The sequence below is a fragment of the Diaporthe batatas genome (assembly GCF_019321695.1).
Source record: "Diaporthe batatas strain CRI 302-4 chromosome Unknown Contig00011, whole genome shotgun sequence".
Classification (NCBI taxonomy): domain Eukaryota; kingdom Fungi; phylum Ascomycota; class Sordariomycetes; order Diaporthales; family Diaporthaceae; genus Diaporthe; species Diaporthe batatas.
The window spans coordinates 2,476,837-2,491,534 of NW_025408558.1; the positions used below are offsets into that span (position 1 = coordinate 2,476,837).

General features: G+C 52.4%; 4 protein-coding genes across 4 annotated transcripts; 1 reads left to right on the forward strand and 3 right to left on the reverse strand.

Annotated features, from left to right (window-relative positions):
- Window positions 1–781: 781 nt before the first annotated feature.
- KVR01_009165 (uncharacterized protein) lies at window positions 782–2,788 on the reverse strand (the record flags this gene model as incomplete). The annotated part of the gene is made up of 3 exons (XM_044793546.1): window positions 782–796; window positions 854–2,404; window positions 2,621–2,788. The coding sequence occupies 3 exons, from the start codon at window positions 2,786–2,788 to the stop codon at window positions 782–784; spliced, it is 1,734 nt and encodes a 577-aa protein (XP_044641667.1).
- A 1,479-nt stretch (window positions 2,789–4,267) lies between these two features.
- On the reverse strand, window positions 4,268–6,298 carry KVR01_009065 (uncharacterized protein; the record flags this gene model as incomplete). Its single annotated transcript, XM_044789148.1, has 4 exons — window positions 4,268–4,407; window positions 4,492–4,938; window positions 5,099–5,682; window positions 5,937–6,298. 4 exons carry the CDS (start codon window positions 6,296–6,298, stop codon window positions 4,268–4,270), a joined length of 1,533 nt encoding a protein of 510 aa, XP_044641567.1.
- A 1,314-nt stretch (window positions 6,299–7,612) lies between these two features.
- Window positions 7,613–8,356, reverse strand: KVR01_009541 (uncharacterized protein; the record flags this gene model as incomplete). The annotated part of the gene is made up of 2 exons (XM_044790092.1): window positions 7,613–7,912; window positions 8,138–8,356. The coding sequence occupies 2 exons, from the start codon at window positions 8,354–8,356 to the stop codon at window positions 7,613–7,615; spliced, it is 519 nt and encodes a 172-aa protein (XP_044642043.1).
- Window positions 8,357–10,730: 2,374 nt separating this feature from the next.
- KVR01_009479 (uncharacterized protein) lies at window positions 10,731–14,160 on the forward strand (the record flags this gene model as incomplete). Its single annotated transcript, XM_044788497.1, has 8 exons — window positions 10,731–10,821; window positions 10,912–11,124; window positions 11,479–11,678; window positions 11,817–12,359; window positions 12,419–12,959; window positions 13,062–13,399; window positions 13,524–13,701; window positions 13,791–14,160. The coding sequence occupies 8 exons, from the start codon at window positions 10,731–10,733 to the stop codon at window positions 14,141–14,143; spliced, it is 2,457 nt and encodes an 818-aa protein (XP_044641981.1). The 3' UTR covers window positions 14,144–14,160.
- Between the last annotated feature and the right edge of the window lie 538 nt (window positions 14,161–14,698).

The following is a 14,698-nucleotide window of genomic DNA, read 5'->3' on the forward strand; positions in this document are numbered from 1 at the left end:
CCCGAATCGATAGAAAATGGAAGCTTTTGGGCCTTTCTCATCATCAAAGTCGCAACTTGGCGTCCTACAATGTCAGGTCACCCAGACCTGAGGGCATCATCTACGCCAATGCAGCACCTTCCACTGCCGCATGTTATTCAATTTCAAGTTAATCATTTAGAGCATGAGACACGCATGTAACGTAAATGGTTTCGCAAGCAATATTATATGGTACCTCCATACAGTGCATGTAATTCCAAGCTGTTGAGGATGGGAATCAGACATACACAAGGGTTTTTACTGGGCAATTCCACTAAATGGGATTACGTAGGGAGCAGGAGAGTCGACGTATACATGGTTACACATGCCGCTTGCCTCTTCATGATATTGAAAAGAAATCTCACTTGCTACACGTGTTGTTTGACTACAGCTCTTAGGATAAATGGAGTGGGATTCAACTATGAAAACGAGTAGGAGAAAGAATGTTTTATAAAGACAGTTGTAAATATCTCAAGAAATGAGATGTGGTGATATATGATATGTGACTGCAGCTCTGCACTTCGGCAGGGACAATCTTTCAGCTGCCAGTGCCGCTACTCCTTGAAACAGGCACTAAATATGAAGCCAAACAATAGAAACCAACCAAATATGTCACGAGAATTTCATTAGATATCACACCTCACGCTCAAGCCCCAACCGGCTGTGACCTTCTGGCCCCGGCGGGAAGACTCACACTCTTTCGCGTTGGTTCCCGCTGCGTCGAGGGCAGACGAGCTCGATAGAGGTGCTGTAGGGTTTGGAATTAGCAGGTATATTCCTAGATAAACCCAACAAACGATTCTGGTTCGCTATCGCATTCAAGTGAAGTGCTTACCATGATTGCGGCTAAGACGGCGGAAGCCTGGGCGCTCTCGCTGTTCGAATTGACTCCGAACCCCCAAAACACTTCTCCGTCAGACGAGCAGGTGGCAAGTGCGCCGATTTGACCCGATCCGAGGTGAGAAGAGCGGAGCGGCTGCTCGTGGTTGATCGTAGGTACAGAAGCATGCAGTCCCTGGGCGAGTGGGAGCCCCGCAAGCACGGCAGAGGGTATGTCGTCCCCAAAACCGTCCAGGGGGATCATTATGCTCCCGTCCGGTCGGACAGTGCCCGAGACGTGGTATCTGGTCCCAACGCGAGAGACAACCATGGCGGGCGTCCTTGCATCCGCGAGACCAGCGGCCGCGCCAGCGGTCGGGGAATAGCTGGAGACAAAGAGATCAAGTACCTCCCGGTGGCTGATCTCCCTCGCGAGCGCCTCGCAGAGGCCTTGCACACGCTTTCCAAAGTCAACCTGCAGCTCGGGAGGAATCTCGAGTCCCCAGCGCCGGCTTAGCACCCACGCCGCCGCTGCCTTGCCGCTCTGCGAGTTGACGCGGATGATCTCGTCGAGGGGTAGTCCTATGTCCTCTGGATCGAGAGGAAGATATGGGATGTCCCAGAGGATATTCTCCCCAGCCTGTGCCGCCTCGACGCGGCGAGCAATGCCTTTGCGGATGATGTTCTGGTGGCTGCCACTGAACGCTTGCAGGGCGAATTCGCCGGCGTATGGTGCTCGTTGCGGCACGGTAAGCCCGGTGAACTCCTCGAACTTCTTCTTGACCTCGGGGAGTCGGGAGAAGTCCAGGCCAGGGCTGACTCCTCGTGAGTAGAGGTTGAGCGCCAGCGTGACCAGGTCGGCGTTGCCGCAGCGCTCGCCGTTGGAAAAGAGGCAGCCCTCAACCATGTCAGCGCCGGCGAGCATGCCCAGCTCGGCCGAGGCCACGGCTCCGCTTCTATCGTTGTGCGTGTGGATGGAGATGAGGACCTTCTCCGGCTCCGACAGTGACCTCTTGAATAGCTCGACCTGGTCGGCGAACACGTTGGGGGTGGCCACCTCGGTGCTGGACGCGATGACCGCCACCATGGGCTCCTCGGCCGTGGGCTCCCAGGCGTCCTTGACAGCCTCGGTGATCAAGGTCGCAAAGTCTAAATCGGCCTCGTTGAAGGACTCCAGGCCGAACGCCATGCTCCACTTGGTCTCCGCGGCGGCTTCAGGGTCATCCTTGGTGATGGACCGAAGAAAGCGTACCGAGTCGACGGCCTGGTCGACGGCCTGCTGGCGGGTGAAGCCCTGGTACTTGAGCTGCTTGTCGCTGATACAGATGTAGGTGCACACTGAGGCGGTCTTGGCCCCGCGCAACGCGGCCACTGTCCTGGCCAAGAAGTCGCGCCGGGTAGGGCTCAGCCCTCTGAGGCGAACCCCGTCCGGCACTGCCCCAGGCGTCTCGACGAGGCGGCGAGTAAAGTTGAACTCTACTTGAGACGCGGCCGGGAAGCATACCTCGAGTTCAGTGTAACCAATAGCCACAAGCATTTGGAAGAAATCCCACTTCTGCTCGAGAGTCTAGTTCCAGAGCAAGCGGCAGAATGTCAGCAAGGTTGTTCCTTGATGCTGTGGTGGGGGCGAAATTGAGAGCAGGACCCAAAGACAACACTCTTTTCATTTTCGTTACTTCCCACCTGGGCATGTAAATGTTTTTTCTTTCTCCTCCTTTCCCATTCCTGACCCTTTCTCAACATACTTGAGGTGAAAAAAAGAAAGAAAAAAAAGAAGACTTACCATAGGATTTACAAGTGACTGGTTACCATCTCGAAGATCCGTAGACAACCAGATTGGAGGTTTTGTGAGTGCTTTGTCTGGCCACTGGCGGTTGGGGTTATGAAAGCGCCGCAGCGGCGTGTACTTCAGCTCCGGTCTGGCAAGCCTGTTTGGGTCGTCTATTAGCATCACTCTTGGGGTCTGGCATGTGACAAAAATGCCGAGCTGGTGCGTATTTGATGTCTTCGCAATCAATCCCAAGGCGACAAAAGTTTGGGCAGACCCAGGGAGTTGTGATTGGGCTGGGTGAGGGGACTACTAACATGTTGGTGGTTATTCACTCGTATCGTGTATCACTCTGGCTGCTGGCACAGTTGGTACAGATCGATGCAATATCTCGAATTCTTGTTCAACGATGTCCGAACCTTGGTTATGTTGTCGCTTCTTAAAGGAGCAGCGTCGCGGTGTGGCCTGCCCGGGAGATCCAGCTCGAACACCATCAATCTTTCGAATTGTGTCGCGATATCTTCATGTTGCACCTACCCCTGCCTCCTCCCCACACACCCATCGTTGTTTGCCCCTGCTATGGTGACGGCACCCCTAGAGTGCCACACTCGGCGCCACCGTCGCCGACTTCAGCCCCTGTGCACCGTATACTGCACACCTGGGCATCTAAGCACTGAATCCACCATCGCGTCATAGCAACTCGAAGTTTGCTGACCTTGCATATAGACCCACACTCTGCCCTACCTGTGGGTCTACCTGCAAGGCCCCGATTGACTCGTCTTTTTCGGGTGCGACACTGCACAGTGTACAACTCCACAGTGGTAGGTAGTAAACCATAAATGTTCAATTCTCCGCCCGAAGTCACTTTTACTGTGGGGATTGGCGAAGTGTGACCTGGTGGGTCAAACTGACCGATGAAAAAGATTACCACCTTGTTTAAGGTTTAGTTCCCCTTGCATAGGTACCTAGGTGTTCGCAACGAATGGCGTGTCCGGGCCGGGCTCGCGATCCGGGGCCCCGGAAGCTAGTAGGCAGCCGCCTTGCAGGACGTCGAACATGATGCCCTCGTCGGTTCCAGTCCGATGCATTCTGCGTTCCCGTAGATCCAGACTCCACGATCAGAGACGACTCAGTTGGAGCCCAGGTCGCTTACATCGAGCCGACGCCTCCGGAGTGGCCCGTCAATTCATTCTTTGTGGGCAGCTGAACAACATCCACGATGTCAGCAAATTAGTGTTTTTTTTTTTTTTTGATATTTGAAGTTGAATTTATAACACGGTTGATTGATGTGCGACTCCCACTACAAAATCAATAGAACCAATCATACAAGAAAAAGACACGGGAAGTGTTTTAGCACGGAGGTCAGAAATTGATTCGGGATATTAGTGAATCCAGTCATCGACAATTCACTTCAGTCGCTCAGGAACAATAGTCTAAGTAATTGATGAAATTAAGCATTGTTTTGATTCTAACGGAATAACGGACATATCTGCGGAAAAGACCAGAGAACTAATATACATTTGATACCAATTAAGAAACACGATGACATATGAAATTATGTTGTACATTTTTCAAAACTAAGAGCCCAAAATTATTCCCGGGTATTTTAGAGTGCTGCAGTGACTTCAGATTTGCGTCTGGTACGTTATGTGAGTTCCATATTCACAGGGCGGCCACAACAGGCTTAACTGTAACATATATCTCGTCCTCCAAAGTGCCAGGGGAGTGACGACCGTACGTCTCCGGACGAGCGACCTCAAAAGTGAAGTTGGACGACATGACAGAGAGCATGTAGTTGAAGACTAGTAGAGTGTAAAGCGGGACTTAGTAAAGCAGCCTTCAGGTTTTGAGCACTATGGTAGAGCTTGATAGGTCTTTAAACTTACAGTAATAAGTCAACTGCATGCCGATGCAGGCCCTTGGTCCCGTGACAAATGACCAGAGAGGCGGCATGTCGCGCCTCTCCTTGCCATCAGCGTCAAGCCAGCGCTCTGGAACCCAGCTGTCTGGCTGTTCCCAGACTTCAGGGTTACGGTGAAGGAGCCACTGGAAGCAGTTGACTCGCGTGCCTGGAGGGATGCCGTCAACGCCGGCGATGCTGACTTCCCGGTCATGTGGAGTAATTCTGGGGAGAGGAGTGCTGTTTGGGCGCATCCGAAGTGATTCCTTGATCACTGCCTGCAGGTAATCGAGTGACTGCAGTACGTCCGGCGGTGGAAGCGCATCCTCGCTGTCGTCAAGATGCTCCCCGAGGACAGAGACCTCTTGTCGGAGTCGATCCTGCTGCTCCGGGTGCTGAGCTAGATAGTAGATCATGTATGCGAATACCATGCCTAGCAACTCGGTGTCAGTACGCCATAACAGATATGTGAAGAATTATATTGATGATAAGAGACTCACCAAATACCTCTCGGGCGCCAGCTATCCGTGTACGAGAGAGAATTATTAGCCATGAGTCTAAGCCTGAAAAGTCGGATGGGGCCCTGAACGTACACATGTGGTCGAAAAGCTCGCTCGCAATCGATTTCTGGATCAGATCCTTCGTCAAAGGTCTTCCGAGGAATTTTCCGTCCTTCGCCCGTGCCATGGAAGTTCTGATTTGCTGATAGACAGATGGAAAGTCCTCTATCTCGGGCTCATCACCTTGTTCGATCTTCAGACACACCTCTTCCGCCTTCCTGCAGTGCTCGAGCATCCAGTTCTCAATCCACTCTGTTGACTCGTAATGATAGCGCGGCATGACATCGAGGCCAAGGCGTTGCAGTCCGCGCGCCACAGATGGCATCTCCTGCAACCAGAAGGATTCTTTGCAGTAGCGGTTCTCGTAGTGGTTCAACCATGCCTCGAGAAGCTGTGGGTTTTGCGTGAAGTTGGGCCCGCTGGAAACGCCAAAGATGTAGCAGTTGAGGGCATCTAGGCTGATGGCATAGCACAGCCGGAGGAGTTCTACCGGTTGCCCGAGGTTCGCGGCGTTCTGAAGCTCTGGTACCAGGCGTTCGAATAGCATCTTCTCCGTGGTTCGCTTGAGCTGCTTGGAAGCGAATAAAGTGGTCTTGGAATAGCACGAAGACACTCGCCTGCGGCATGCAGAATGCTCTGCCGCGCTTTGGCTTGCGAAGGAGTTTACTTCACTAATCCGAACATATGGTAAGCCAGGGATTAAGAGAGTTGAAGAAGGAAGATGAAACAAGCAAAAAAGGGAGAAGTCATGAACAAGGGAGTAAGCGGCGAGAGTAGTAAGAGCAGTAGACAAGAAACGTGATATGAGATTCAGCTTCACATTCCTCATCTTTTGGTCAAATTAGACAGGCGAATGAAATCAAGGACTCACCCATAATACTGGTAAAAGTTGAAGTAGTGTGGCTTCTCAAAGCCAGCGTTGTAAACTTGGCGGACTCCGGTCTGATAGTCGCTTATGCTGAGATCCTGAGGACCTACGCGAACGATGGTTCCCAGCTTCTGGTGGGCTTCCCTGATAGCTTTCAACTCGTTGCCATTGTAGCGCTGCCACAAAATCCAGAAGGGACTGAACGAACAAGACCAATGAGCAGAGGGGACCTTGGCTAGGCGGTCAAAGAAAATGGCACGAAAGAGGTGGTATGCAAAGAAGACAATGAGAAACAGGATGACTCCACGACGCAGAGCATCTGGCGCCAACACCTGCGAAACGATCGTTTCCTGAACCTTCGACATGTTGCAACGTATGGACGCGGACCTTCTCGAGAATCGATCTGCTTTCCGCAGGACACACTTTGTACAGGTAAGCAACACTGCGATGCAACCCTGCTCCTTAAGGCCAAAATCAACGAGGAGATATCGATTCGAATTCATAAATAAATAGAGTTGCTGACCTTGCATCCACCTCCATTTCACACACTCAAGCTGACTCTGGCTAACACCTGGGGCCAACTACTCGTTCGTGCCCACCAAAGTCTTCGCATCGTGTTCTTGTTCCAGATTGTCATCGCCTCACGAAGAGGATATCCGATTCAGTCAATGGGACCATTATGGACGTGGAACCAATACGTGTGCTGATCCCAACATAGACACTGTGGTACAAGCCCCCTGGAGTTGTACCTGCATGACAGGTGTTCCTGGCCTGTGCGTGGTGGCGGAGCTCCCAGCAGCGAGTACCTTTTCACTGCCACATTCTGGGAGGGAGACAGAAATGCCCCATAAATTCCGACCCGCACGGTACATTACAACCCACAATGGCGGTAAACTTGCAAACTCCGCACAAACACAGTACCGAAGGCAAGGGTCATGGCATCATAGAGCAAGCGTGCGACGATGCCATCAAACATACGACGTTGCCCTTGACGGCCCCTGGGAATTTATCCGCAAGGGGTCTTTGGCGAGGCCGAATTCCGACGGTCTTTTTTGGCCTTCAGCAAGATCACTTGCGTGAAGGATACAACCCACTGGCACGCGCCGGGATCTTACAGAGAGCTATGCCGACAATCCCATACGCGTGGCATTACTGAACATGCTTCTGGAGCCTGTTTTACTTGGAAATGGTTGAGAGGAAGATGATGAGGCTTTGATGAACTTTACTTTCAATACGTATGCCGTGGCTCATCGAAAATCAATGAACATCGTGCAACTTATTGTTGTTATCAATTTTAACCTGTTGGTTAACCGCCCGGGTGGTCTTTAGAGTAATGAGAACAGATCCGATCAACAAGTTTTTGTGATCATGTATAGATCGACGTGCAGTAGATGTTCCCACTTGCCTGCATGGAACGTTGAGGAACCATATGCTTCCTGTGCATCATGTTGAGCCGTGTTCAGCCTTGTGGATCACAACAATCGTGTTCAATGCATCTCTGGGTCCCAGGACCAGTATGTGAGCGATGCAACGCTGAATTGGCGCATCAACAAGATAGAATCATAAACAATGATTGAGTTTCGATTGTACAGATATATCATCCCTAAAAGCTATTTTTCGTGCTCCCCCACCACAGATATTTACAGTGGAACAGGCAATTCTTGCATAACTAGCCATCGTCATCGCAGCCTTGCGCCGTGTGATAGCAACCTTTCTACCATGGCATTGTTGCCGGTCTCTGCGGCACGGTAGAGCGGCGTGCACCCATCCGCGTCCAGCGAGTCGACATCGGCCCCATTCTTTAAAAGCTCCTCCATAACCTCCGTGTGGCCGTTCCTCGTTGCGTAATGCAGCGGTGATAGGCCGGCCTTGTCGACGGCATTGACATCTGCCCTGTGCCGTACCAGTGTTTGTGTCACTGTCATGTGCCCCAATGCTGCCGCTATATGTAACGGCGTCCCTTGGACGGGTTTGTATAACTGCGATCAGTGGAGTTAGCAACGGGCCATGATGTTATCAGTGATAACTGTGGGGACCTATGGTGGTTGTGATTATGATACATGCGAGCTGGTGTAAGGATACATGTACATCAATGATGTCTCATGAGATCAGTTGGAATGGTAAGGGATTGCAGTCTCGGCAAGTGACAGGATGCAGTCAAGAGAGATCGAGAAAAGGCTTTGGGGAAGAAGTTGAATACGAACCTTCTGATTCATCCCAATCTCAATACTCGACTTGCACACCTCCCCTTGGACATCGCTGGCGGACGACATGTCTAGCCCGCTATCTGGAGACCAGAGGCCAAATTGTTTGTATGACAGCCCGTAGTCAATTTCTGCCGGATGCACGGCTTCACCAAATCTTGGGTTGGGGTGGTACTCTGGAGTGCATGAGGCTTGTTCGTTGATCTCTGCCGCATACATGTTGCCTTGTAGGCCGGCAGGTGAGCTGAGCCTCTGCCCTGCCGCAGCGTGATTGTTCAGGGCCCCGTGTCCGTTGGGTGTGCTGTTTATATGAGTGTGGCCAGCTGGATATGTTGGCACAGCCACTGGTGGCGATGACGTGTTCTGCGTAGTGTTTTGCATATTGTCTCGAGGCGTGCTAGTCAACTGGACGTTGCTGTAGCAGCTGCCGGGCAGTGTACCGTTTGACTGCAGATCATCCAAGTCAGACATAGGTTTAAGCAAACAGCAAGCTTCTTTGCCCGCGGCTCTGATGGGTTCGGCTGGAGAGGCAAACCTTACCCGGGTTCTTGGTAGCCTTGTGGTGGCTTGAGTGGCTGAGGCGGTGGCTTCCGATTGATTAAACGCGGCAGCCTTCTTCTGCTTCGCCCCTAAACTCTAGCTGATTAGGGCCCGGCCAAGCAACTGTGGTGATACAAGTTGACAAAGACAAGAAACGATAATTCTGAAGAGCTCATCGATAGGTGAATACTCAGAAGGGTATGGATGTGGAACTAGATGCTGTGTAGATATGCAACGGAATCACTAGACGTGAATACATACGGGACCTTCGCTTGGCCAGCCGGTTTTGTGCTTGCCTCACTTCCTTCCGACCGACGCTTCCTAACTCGCAGAAATACATTTCGGGACGATCTATATTGTGGCCTGGCAAGGGATCGTGTCCTGACTGCCGCGAGCGATACCCGCGCTCGCGTTCGTGAGTCCGAGTCCTTTCTCAGGGTTAGAATACGACCATGGTCAGCACTCGTGTGGGCTGACCGGAGCGACATATGCAGGATACTGAAAAATTGGGGAGAGTGGTAACGGTCGCATGAGATCGAAACTTTGTGTAAGGGGTAGATGTTGAAGGAATCGAATTTGGAGGACAGTCTCAAAGACAGTCTGGAAGACGAAGCCGCTTCGAGGGAAGACAGTCGAGCGACCCACCTCCTGAGATCCCCACTGACCCGACCCATACCCCGGTTTTCACCACTTTCCTATTTGGCAGTCCGCAGGAACACGAAACTACCGGGGGCAGGGAGGTAAATTGAGTTCATAGCGTCATCATTTTAGTAAGATAACGGCGACATTCTATTAACATAACTGCAGCATGTGAACTGGTGTCCGTCGTATGATGCATTCACCGCTGACATGTTGTCAAGCCCTGACAGGAGGGTGAAACCCGTTACTCTTTAAGCTCCTTAAAATTTAGAGATGTAGTTTTAATCAGTTGAAACGCTATGGTAAAAGTCGACAGATTTATTACTTTCTAATCCTCGGCAACGTAGAGTACGGTTTCTTTGTCCAAGTAGCCCTACCCTAGGGTAGCCAAATTTCACCAGAACTTGAAGTCCCTTTAAGACTCCACTTAAATGTACAATCGTCACGAATCAAGGCACCTGCAATTAGATCGGGTTTCCTCAAAACAGAAGGTCCTCGGCCAGGTCAGCATCAAACGCCGAAATGGTACCCGGTGGACACGTAGGACATCTGGATCTCAGCCCCACACCGGTATCTCTATCCCCAGTACTTCTTGTTCTTTCCCATCCCTCATACCAGAGGAAGTGCATTTTTAGAGTTCTCGGATGCAATCGCTTTCCCGTCCCCACCTGCTTTGTTCCCGCTGGGATCATGGACGTACCTTTCCATGCAAATCGTTTGCTTGATAGGGACTAGGTGGGTATGGGTGGGGACACTCTCCCGCTACTATGTAGTACAAAATGATCTGCGGTTTGCACGTGCGCTGCCGCGGCGTCCGTCATCAGCCGCCACGTCTTGTTCACTGATCTCATCGGGTGCCTACATGTACCCGGTGGTGGTGTACGCGAAGAATAATACGGTACTGTGTGGCTGACTCGGGCTAGTCATTCAAAAAATCGAGGGAATACGGCACAGCTGTGACCTGCAGGCCCTTGAGTAATGTTGGAATGGCGTGAAGTGGGGACATGAGCGGTGTATGTGCGCATGCAAACAAGGGATCGTAAAGCTTATCCAAGTCTACCAATTCGGTGTTTTCCCTTCCGTCCGAGGACTCTTAATTCAGAAGGACGAGCGAGTGGGGGTAGTTTGCAGTGGTCGTTGTGGGTCTCATTTTTGTTAAACCTATCATTGTGTATTTATTTCCCATCTTGTGCCACATATCTTTCACGTCTAGGTGATGAAATAGATGAGTTGTGATCGTCTCACACAAAGACCTGGTGATAGACACAGAGATTTGGGTATTTTCCAACACGAAGAAGTTGTTCCCTGCAACAAGAAAGAAGGGGGAGAGAGAATAACACCCAGCTTTGCAAGTGTCGTCGACCTTCCTGATTCTCTTTACTCCCTGAAAGACCCGCCAGATTTTTCAGACACCATGGCGGTGACCACCTTCTCATCCCAGCTCCATGAGGTCCTGAGGACCGTCCGCCCAGCTCGGCATCAGGTGGAGTCGGCCACTGAACGAGGTTTGTTTCAGATCTTCTGAATGTGCAACCGTACCATTGTAATGTTGGAGTAGCATCACTACAGTGGTGTACTGACTCAGGCTACGACAGAATCCGACACCATATCCGAAAAGCACCCCCTCACGGCTTTGTCGGCTCTTGCGGCTCAGCTTCAGCACCGAGGTCGAGAGAGCGAGGCCAACGTTCTGCTGCAGGTAGTCAGCATTGCAACTGCATCTCCGGACTACGGTGGAATGGCACTTGCCTGGGGACAGTCTGTACCGGAGGAAAGCCAGAAAGACCTGCTCCTACTGGCATCTGCATGTGAGTCGGACCCGAATGCTTGATTATCTATGTTTCCGGCTCTTGAGCGCGGGAATTGACCCTGCCGCCAAGACGGATGCCCACTCCAGCCCTACCTAGGTCCAGACCTACACACCCCTGGATTCTGGGCCTCATCCTTGTCAAAGTCGCTCTTGGCGCCGGGAGCGGGCCGTCCTATTTGCGGACGTCACATTTTATTCCCGCCCGTCCCCACACTTAAACCCCCCCCCCCCCCCAAAAAAAAGAAAGAAAATGAATGCATAGAAAAAGAGAAAAGCCCAACGTCTTGGGAAGGTGTCCAGATTCGTGTCCTGAAAGATCCTGCCTTGCTGACCTCTACCCATCTGCACGTAGGGCTCGAGTCTTTGAATTCTGCTGAGAGATGCGGCAAACCTCTGACACTGCTAAAGACGAAGCCGGCAACACGGCGTCCTATGAATGTCACCGAGAAGATTTTCTCTCTACATGATGTTACCCACCAGGGCTCTGTGTCCACTGGAGACACCATCAGAGTATCTGTGGACTGGATCATGGCTAGTGAGGCTAGCTGGCATGTAAGAGAACATCACTGCTGCCTCCCACTCTTCCCCAACTTCGTCCGCAACCAACGGCGATGGAAACCCATGAACCTGTGTCTGTATTAGTGACCATTCTCGCTAACAGCAGCCGCATTTGATTTGCCGTTGGAACAGGGTATGCTCCAGGTCTACAACAAGCTTGGCGACCCAGGAATCTTCCGCAATGACCGATTCTGGCTGGCAGGGGATCACGTCGTGGACCCTCGGCTGATGGACACGCCGCTGGTGCAGAAGCTGGTCGGCGAGATGGACGTGGCTCGGAAACGGTTCAAAATGACCCAGTTCCAGGGCAACAACTACACCATCATGCACACAGAGTTCCACAGGGAGCGAGCCGAGCCCGGCCAGATCATCATCGGGTCCGACTCCCACACATGCAGCGCCGGCGCCGACGGGTGCCTGGCAATCGGCCTGGGAGCCACTGAGGTCACCATGGCCCTCGTCACCGGCGAGATCTGGTTCAAGGTGCCCGAGGTGGTCGAGATCCGCCTCGTGGGCCGCCCTGCGCGTGGAATCGGCGGCAAAGACACCATCCTGTACATCCTCAAGGAGCTGAAGCGCAACACCGTCGCCAGCGATCGCGTGGTCGAGTACACCGGCCCCGGCTGCCGTTGGTTGAGCGCAGACGCGCGTTTTGCCATCGCCAACATGACTACCGTAAGTGCGGGCCATTCCCGCATTATCAGTTTGCGTCAGTATGATTGACTGGCCATCAGGAATTCGGCGGTATCACTGGCATCTTCGTGCCAGATGGCGTGACAGAGCAGTTTGTCAACTCTCGCAAGACAAGCCACCACCGATCCAACTCACGATACTTCCGCCCCGACCCAGGCTGCAGCTATGCGGCATCGCACACGATCGACCTCTCCAAGGTAGAGCCTTTTGTTGCGAAGTATCCCAGTCCCGACGACGTGGTGCCCGTGTCCGAGGTGGCCGGCGTCCATCTGGACGGTGTCTTCATCGGCGCGTGCACCACGGCCGAGGAGGACCTGGTGGTGGGAGCTCTCGTTCTGCAGGCTGGGCTGGACGCGGGGCTGAAGCCTAGCTCGCGAGGCCACCGCCGTGTTGTCCCCGGGAGCAGACCCATCGCGGACTTCCTGCGCCGCACTGGGCTTGCCGATGTCTACGAGCGCGCGGGATTCACCATAGGCCTTCCCGGGTGTAGCTACTGTGTCGGCATGGGCGCCGACATGGCTGCCCCCGGCGAGGTCTGGCTAAGCAGCCAGAACCGCAACTTTGAGAACCGCATGGGCAAGGGTGAGTCCAAGACTTTAAACATATTTCTTCTTACCAGTGCCTCCTTTCTTCCCCGCCAGTTGAATCCTGAGATTGCTATGTGCTCACTTCTGTCTGCTGCAGGATCTTTCGGCAGTCTGGCTTCTGCTGCTACTGTTGCAGCCTCTTCGTTTGATATGACCATCACGTCTCCAGATTTCCTGGTTTCCCTTATCTCCGATTCTGTCTGGGAGAAGGCAAAAGGTAAAGGGTCATTGCGTGACAGCATTTCGCCCCCTGACCCTCACTGGGTTGAGCCTCCAGGGCTTGATGCTGATGAGGGACGCCAACTCGATTCATTCCAGGCTTCTGAGGGGCCTGATGGACCCGAGAATGGAGATGAGCCTGCTTCTGGGACAGCTTCGTTGGGAACCATCAAGAGCAAAGTTTATCGGCTGGGAGACTTCGTCGACACAGATGCGGTAAGTAAAGGAACCACACGCGCCTCGCTCCCCCTCTCTCCACACCTCCAACCCTACCAAAGCAAACAAGCGCGTGCGAAAACCTTCGAAGGCCCAAGTTGCTGACGATGATCAACCCTCATAGCTTGCACCAGCGCAGTTCCTCCTGACGTCCAAGGACAACCAGGAACTCGGTGAGCACTGCCTCGAGCGCACAAACCCCGAGTTCCGGCAGCTCGCCAAGGAAGGGCATAAGGTCATTGTCGGTGGCCACGCCTTTGGCTGCGGGTCTAGTAGACAAGAAGCTGTTCAGGCCCTGCTTGGTGAGTACCATTGACTAGGACATCTTCAACCGGTAACGCAGAAGATCACCTTTGACTGACGTACGGGCTTTTGTCCATGACAAAAACAGGCATCGGCGTTGAATGCGTCATTGCTCAGAGCTTTGCCTTCATCTACAGCCGTAACCAGCCGTCGCTGGGGCTGTGGGGGCTCACCCTACAAGACCCGCGCTTCTACGAGCTGGCTGAGACCGGCGCCGCCATCGAAATCGACCTTGACGCCAACGAGGTCCGGATAGGCGGTGAAATCTTCCCCTTCACCCTGTCAAAGATGGAGAAGAGCCTGACCCGCCTCGGCGGGATGACCAGCGCCTTCAACAAATTTGGCAAGCGTGTCTACGATGTCCTGACGAGCGGTAGTGGAGCAAGACCCAGGGCCAGAACTGCGAAATTGTCTAATAAGGCTGACAACTTAGCCTGGTAGTTTCGTTGAGATGGGAAGGGGCGTCCGGGAGTGGCTAGTACCTAGATACTGATCTATCATTCTAACGCAACTGAATATGCTAGATAGACGGTATAATATTTCATTGTTTCATTCACGAATTTCAGTTCAATTTGCAGTTTGTATTTGAGTTTCACCCCAATTCTATTCTTCTGTATTTTCAATGTGCACTCTTCTTGCATTACCCGCCTCGAGCTTTATACATTGAATTGCGTGGCCACGCTAGGGTGGTTTCGTTTTTAATCCCCATACATATAAAATGTACGTGGCGCCTTCATTCAGTGCGTGGCCACGCTAAGAATATCTTGTCATGGACAAACCGTTGGCCATTTATACGAATCCTTGTGCTTTCATGTAAATAGCTGAATGCATGCCCTGATATTTCACCAAGTCCTCTTGCTTCGATTCTCTTTGGATTCCCATCTTCTGCTACCACCTCCGAGACCAAATGAGGGTACACCAGGTCTCAGAAAAAAGCAGACTGATTCACGGCCTGCAAGTACTACAGCGAGAATAGCCAAGAGGAGACCTTATGAG